The 7,640-nt window shown below is 51.6% G+C and overlaps 1 protein-coding gene across 1 annotated transcript in view; it reads right to left on the reverse strand.

The window, feature by feature from the left end:
- ARID1B (AT-rich interaction domain 1B) overlaps positions 1–7,307 on the reverse strand; it is a 379,095-nt gene extending 371,788 nt beyond the window's left edge. The window contains exon 1 of the mRNA XM_045294542.1: positions 7,104–7,307. Within this exon, the coding sequence (XP_045150477.1) occupies positions 7,104–7,289 (186 nt within the window). The 5' untranslated portion in view covers positions 7,290–7,307. The remainder of the gene's footprint in view (positions 1–7,103) is intronic.
- Between the last annotated feature and the right edge of the window lie 333 nt (positions 7,308–7,640).

Here is a 7,640-nt window from a genome sequence, read left to right on the forward strand (position 1 = left end):
GTGGACTGGTGTTGGGTTAATGGGTTAATGTTGGACTTGTGGGCTTGGGCAGCATTGGGTTGGGCTGTTTTCGTGATGCACGTTTTCTTTACATAAAACTCTCTCTATACATGAGTCGCTGTGGATTTGTTTCTCCATAGTACCTAGACTAATACACCCTCTTAGATGCGTGGCAAACACTGCAGGCTGCCAGCAGAGAGCAGGCACCACCGGAGATCTAGAACCGTGAGGACACCTGGAACCACGCGCATGTCCAGAGACAACAGACGCACCAGTACCCAGGGACACAAGAACTCATCACACATTTTTACAATGAACTTTCGGGTGTAACGCCTGGTCTTGTCTCACGTTTAGGGAAAAAACCAAAAGATTTCATGTGAAACATGAGCTCTAACACATGACTAAGAAAGTCCCGCTGAATGTGCCAAAGTGCTCATATCCAACGACAATTTTACCAAAGCAAATAAAGCCAGTCCGGGAGTCCAGAGATGTAAACGTTAAGGCGTGACTAGACAATCCCACCTGTACAAATTCTTCTCAAAAACATGTTCACAGTACAACCCTCTACATACGGGGAACTGCGGCATCAGGGCCAGCAGCATCTGCCATCTCCTTGGAAGCAGGGCTGTGAGGAAAAACGCAGTCTGTGGGCTGACCGTCAGTGCCACCCTGCTCGCAGAGTGGCAATCTGCTGAAGGGGCTGCAAGCTTTCCAGGTGCCCGAGCAAATGTGCGAAATTGTTGCAAACCGTCTGACGGAATCCCAAAGCTCTTCACTATTTTACTAACCAAACTGTCCGTCTTCTTTTTATTATTTATTTCCCTGTCTGCGTATCCATTTCCATGAACCAAAAAAAAAAAAAAAATCACTGCCATTGAGCCCATGCCAACTCACAGTGACCTTGTAGGGCAGAGCAGAACCACCCCTCTGGGCTTCCAAGGCTGTAGACCTCTATGGAAGTACAGAAAGCCCTGCCTTTCTCAGGAGGAGGGGACTGGTGGTTAAAAGTGCTGGCCTACCGGACAGCAGCCCAGCGTCACCACCACGCCACCAGGGCTCCCGTATACACGGAAAGACAGGTTTGTATGTGAAATACGTGCTGAATACATGTGTTTTCAACACCAATGTGCTGTGGCGAGCGGTGGCTGAGTCAGCCCAGGCACTAAGGGATCAGACCATTGGGGTACGTTTCACGACACTAGGATGCAGTCGGCACACAGACGCTGTTTGAAATGCCCGCCTGCTCTCACTCACACACCAGGGTCACCCTGGGCGTCGCTAGTGAACGCACCGTTGTTAGGTCCGGTCGGTCAGGGAGGTTCTGGCTCCCAGCAGCCCGAACACTGCCCAGGCCACTGTTGCAGCCGCCGTGTCCATCCCTCTCATGGCCGGGCTTTCCCTTTCTGACAGCCTCCTCCAGGGGCTGTTCTCGCCTTACAGCTTGCCCAGAGTCCGTGAGCACTCGGAGTCTCCCTGTCCCTGCTTCTGAGGTGCATTCTGGCTGGACATCTTCCAAGACCAACTGGTGTCGTCTCCGGCAGTTGGTGATACTGCCGATGCTCGCCACCAGCATCATCGGCATCATCCCTCAAAGACGTGCACTCTTCTCCCGTCTTCCTGACTGGACGTCCAGCTTTCACAGGGTCAGGTGCTGCTCAGCCCTCTAAGTGGATCCTTGCTCTTCAAGACTTTAAAGACAGTGGTTCTCAGCCTCCCTAATCCTGCAACCCTTTCATACAGTTCCTCATGTTGTGGTGCCCCCCACCCCCCCACCACCCCCCGCGCCCCAACCATCATATTATTTTCATTGCTACTTCATATATGTAATTTTGCTACTGTTATGAATTGGGCGACCCCTATGAAAGGGTCGTTCAACCCCCCAAAGGGGTGGAGAACCACTGCTTTAAAGAGATCTTGTGCAACTGATCTGCCCAGTGTGATGCGTCTTTTGAGTGAATAGAGGTATTAGCGCCTGACTCCTCCAAGCGAAAAGCAGATGCTGGGCAGCCACTTCCCTGCACGGTCCCACTTTCCCCTCTCATCCCACAACACGGGAGCAGAAACCTTAGGAATAGAAGGTTGGCAGTTCAAACCCATCTGCTCCTGTAAAGATTTACAGCCTTAGAAACCCTACATGGATAAGGTTGCTATGAGTTGGAATCAGCCTGACGGGTGGTGGGTTTAATGCATTCACGGGAACCCCGATCATGCAGTAGTTCAAGTGTGTGCCTGCTAACGGAGAAGCTGGGGTTTGAATGCACCCGCATGAAGATTCCAAACTTGGAAACCCCAGGGAGCAGTTCTACTCTGCCCTGAACTGGAAGTGGCTCAACGACAATGGGCTGAGGGCTCTTTGTTGTTCTAACAGGTTTATATTTAGGGCTCAGGGAGCCAAGTGTAAACAGAAACACTATTCACATATATGCACGGCAGTGCAAGCCACCAGCAGAGAACAGGCACTGTCTATGCTGTCTAAGAACTACAGGCCACCTAGAACCATGTCAATGTCCACAAAGAAAACAAAGGATCCACGCCCGCTTCCTCATGGAGAAGTGGCCCCCACACCCAACCATCTCTTTCAGAGCTCAAAGAACTCTGGGATGTTTCAACTTTAACCACTGTCAGTCCCCGTCCGGTTCATCCTTATTTTTCAGAGATACTGCTCAAGTGCTCTCAAAACAGGAATTTAACCACATTGCCAACGAGCAAACATTTCCTCCGGAAGAGGCTGGCAGCGTGAAGTAGCCCAGGTGGGAATCCTACAGATTGCCTGGCATCTCACGAACCCCGCAGACAACATTTGTTTTGGCCAAACAATTGTCATTGTTTGTCTCCTTCTGGAAACATCTGCTGCCAAAATAAACATGGGCATTGGGAGAAGTGTTTCGGCTGTGGAGATGGTACCAAGGGCAATGCCTGCCTTCGGAAATAAATACAGTAACTCAAAAAGCACGCCGGAGCAATGCCAGCAGATGCTGCTGACAAGCAGCCGCTTCAGCCGGGATGAGAGCGCCTCTTGACTGGTCAAGTCCTCTTCAAAAGAGCCCGTCTGTTTTCCTTCGAGTGCAGGCAGTCGGCTCAGGGGACACACCCACACAACTAACTAGCCTCCACCTCATCTTTTGGCACCACAACCACCACCCAATGCCGGGGCACTGGCTCCAACGGGGACCCTGCAAGGCAGAGCAGACTGCCCCTCTGCAAACCTTCAAGGAAGCAGGCTGCCTGGCCAACACTTAACCTGCTGCGCCACCCAGCAGGATGCCTCATTCCGCCGCCGCGTGGATGAACCTGCGCTCATAAAGATCTCCAAGAGGCCGGAGATGTTTTGAAAGACCAGCCAGAGGAGGCAGTGCCATTGAGGAGGCCCCCACAATGCTGCCTTCTTGTCCCTTCACCGGTTTTGTAATTCCAACAGGCATCCGCTTATACAAACAGCTGCGTCAAGCAAAGTCGCACCATCAACCCAGTAACTTGGGGGCCACTCAGACAACTCCAGCTAGATTCGCCGGGCGCGAGTCAATACGCCTTAGTTTCAAGGGCCACGTAGCCCGGGGCTTGCAGGTTCACTGCACACTTGGGGTCAGCGAGGGCGTGGATAACGAAAGACCACGATCGCTCACCAGAACGTGATGCTGCCAACAATACCGTGGTGTCTTTTCTGTTCAAAACACAGCAAAACCCGAAAACCTCAGAAAGAGTGAGTTTCTAGGGCCCTAAAAGATGGCATGTCCATCTTCTGAGTCAGTACCCCCTGGGCTTCAGTTAAGCACCGCGAGGTCTGAGAGTCAGGCGCCCCGGGCAGAACCTTTTCCACAGAGGAAGACGATGCATTCCCCCTCTTGGTTCAATCACACCCAAGTGAACTCGATTTTGAGGGCACCGTGCAAATCTAATCTGTTTAGCCGTGTATCTGCCTGATGATCTGGGGAAGGTTACAAACCTCGCTCTAGGTAATAAAGACCAAAATGATGTACAGCTATCACATCATGCTTCCAAGACCCAATACGTTTCTAAACCAAAATCATCGCCATCCAAATCAAGATTCGCAAGGCTAAGGCTCAAATCAAACCCTCGAAGAATGGTTCCTTCTCCCTGGCAAGAGGCAGAACAGGTAGGCTGTACCTCTGCCCACTACGATTTCAGACCAATGCTGCAGTTCTGGGGAAAGGATGCTCATTGAAAATTCATGTCACAGGAGTGGAACACAGGCCAAGAACCCAACTGTGACCCCTGAGCCAAAGACAACTTACCACTCAGCTGGTGAGTGGGCAACTTAATTTACAAACAGGAATTCCTGCAACCTAATCCTTTGCGGAAGTCTATGAGTGACACTAGATGAGCTGGATTCAACTCATTAGAGGTTCACAAACCAAACACAGGCAGCTTTGGAGGCCGTCCAAAGCCGAGGCATGCCTAGGTGGTGATGGCCACCCAACAAAAACCCAATGTCCCAATCATCGCTCAACCTCTTTCTTCTCCCCGAAGAACTTCAGAAGCTGGAAAGCAAACAAAGCTCAGCCAATCACACGGATGCCAGCAGATGCAGGGTGCAGCCAGCAGCCAATCGCTGGGCCGGAACCTTGCGTAGGGACAAATTTCTAAGTATCCAAACCTTAAGCAAAGAAAGCAACGCTGGTAATTCTTAACCAAGAACACAACTCCCTCCAAAACCAAACTCCCTGTCACTGAGTCGAGACGGACAGGGTAGAACGGCCCTGTGGGTTACCGGGCTGCCGATCCTTATCGGAGCGGAAAGCCTCTTTCTCACACAGAGCACAGACTAGAGCCAGTGAACCCAGTGTATAAGCGCTAATAACGTTTACTCAAAATTTTAACTGCCCCCGTCCCAATTTAAAATGATATCCACTAGGTACCCATGAATTTGGTGCTTTCAGACCCGTCTACCCCCCTCCTTTAGGATGCTGGAAAATGCATGCGTGCCCATGTTAGCCTTCGAACTTGGAGACAAAATGCCACAGTTCCCACAGCTGCCTTCTGGCTAACGGAAGTGGGGAAAGGCAATCGCTTGGATTATTTTAAATCTTTGATTCTGACGAAGACGGTATGGAGACTACAGCCAGCACTGCGGAGTCTCACCAAAGAAGCCACTTTCCTTTCATGATCAGAAGGATCAGGGCTCAATTAGAGCTGGGCATCTCTTCTGGTGAGCAGTGAAAGATCTCATCGGAAAAATCTTCGTTGAAAAAATGTTGTCCTGTTGTCCTTCCCAAGAAACCCAGGAGCGACGACGGGATCTCAAGTCTACCCGGCCATGAGATGGAACAGAGCCAGGAGGTGAGGAACACGGGGACCAACAGCCCGTGTGATCACGCGTGTGTCCACGTCCTCTGCTCCCCGGCCTCACACATTTGGGGGAGAACATACCACACAGATGTTTTCTCTGTGTTGTCTTCTCCACACGTCCCCTCTGTTTGCTTGGCTTCCATCAAGCCAATGTCCCAAACCTCTGGGAAGACTTCAGCTCATTTAGAGAAAACCCAAATTACAGTAAAGGGGCCCACAGTGCTGGGTTTTCCCATTTTCCATCAGGGAAAAGGGAGGAGCAGGAGGGTGGTAAATGAGGACCGGTGAGCACCCTTCTTCTCACACTGGTCCCACCTTCTACTCAGCTCCCGTGGCAGGGGGATCTTGCAGAACTCTCTAAAACAGCGTTTCTCAACCTGTGGATCAAGACCCCTTTGGGGGTCAAAGGACCCTTTCACAGGAGTCACCGGATTCAAACAGTAGCAATATGACAGTGATGAAGTAGCAATGAAAATAATTTTATGGGTGGGGGTCACCGCCACATGAGGGGCTGTACTAAAGGGTCGTGGCATCAGGAAGGTGGAGAACCACTGCTACAAGGGCAAGACCACACTCCTTCTGGGCCCTCAAGTAAGGGTGTACTTGCCCTAGAACTGAGAGGAGGGGCATGTGGGTGTTTGTGAGGACTTGTTGATGGGGGGAGGGGGGGAGCCTGCACGGGGCTGTTTCGGGAAATCAGCAGCTAGAAGAGTTCAAAGGCCAAGCTACTGCGGTCTTTTCCCACCTTCGTCTTGCAATAAAAATATCAAAGACTAGAAGCAAGGACACAAAGGCCAGATGCCATTTGGTCTCTGGAAGAAATGGCTCAGAGGCAGCATACGCATGAAGTTTGGGGCACAGCTAGCTATGCCTCAGGTAAAGTATGAGAAAGAACTTCTCCCCTTACAGAGACCAGGAAGGGTGGAGAACGTGCTATGATGAGAAGCGTGTTTGGAGACCAGCAGAGGTTTGTCTGCCAGGCCTGAGGCAAGCCCACAAGGCTAAACCTACGGTCCAATCGGCCTCCATGGGATACCTACTCAATGGGCCTCAAGCCAATATCTTTTCCAAATTCCGTGTGTGCTTCCTCACACCAACTCACAAGGACAGGTGCTCTCAAAAGCCTCAGGGCCTGGAGGTGCAAGGTCAAAGGTGGGGTTACCCCAACTACCTCATTCCTGAGAAAGAGGAGGCACTGACTGGAACTTGCTGTTCAGAGCATCAAAAAAGTCTCCTCTCATTTGTTTTAAGTAAACATGCAAGATCCATGAAAACCACACACAGTGCCTCTCTGATATGAAATATAGGAACCTTTGTCAAGAGGTATAAACGAATCAATACATTACAGGATGAAAGCAAAATAACTTTTGTCTTAAACTGATGGACAGACCTTGCGACGACCTGACCCTCCCACCCAGAGTGCCCGTGTTTCCAGCTCCAGCTGACACATCCCAGGGTGTGACACAAACCGCGGGGTCTGAAAGTCACGTTCACGTCACACCTGACATTCACACACACCTTGTTGCAGGTGCCCAGCCCAGTCCAACTGCCAAATACAGTTCATTCACATGGGCCTTCTACCAAACAAGTATTGGTTCTAAAGACGGTGTCTCCCCAGCTTAAAAAAACTGAATGAGAAAGGTCCCGGTGATGATTTTAAGAAACAGTGGGCAGGAAAGGGCAGCAGAAAACGGGTGATGTCCCCACTCATCCTCTCAGTAACAACCTCAAGTAGAAAGTCAAAGGCCAACACAAAAGCGTTACCCAAGCAAAAAGCAATGAAAACTTCCACAAACCTGCTGCTGAGGGAACTGCATCCCTGCCATGGCCCCTGGGGTGCGGCCTTGGAGGCCAATGGGGTACCGCTGGGGGCCGGGGGGCCCATAGGACCCGCCAGGGTAGGGGCTGCTCTGCTGGGGCTGCGAGTGAGGGCTACTGCCCATCCCGTACAACTGCGGCCTCTTCATCACCATCGGGTCCATTGGACTGCCCTGGAAGAGAGCAAGAGCAGACACCGGTTACAGTTGGCTATGTGTGTAAAGCACCCAAACACCCACAACCCACAGCCACCGAGTCAACCCCGGCCAGGGTTTGAGGCTGGAACATCGCTGAGAAAGCCGGCAGCCTCACTGGCTGGAGGGTCAGTTCCACCAACCTCGCCGTCAGCAGCCCAATGCTGCCCCGACAGCACCGCCCCATAGCCTTGTATGAAAAGCACCCACCGCCAACAATCGAGGCCTAATCACATGGACCCTCATAGAGGGTTGTCCACCTGTGCGGGTGGCTGGTAGGTCTGAACCATCCAAGCTTGCCCAACAGCGCCACCCGCTCGC

This window comes from Echinops telfairi, unplaced genomic scaffold (assembly GCF_000313985.2).
Source record: "Echinops telfairi isolate 266 unplaced genomic scaffold, ASM31398v2 ScPeMD7_3533;HRSCAF=4204_0, whole genome shotgun sequence".
NCBI lineage: Eukaryota > Metazoa > Chordata > Mammalia > Afrosoricida > Tenrecidae > Echinops > Echinops telfairi.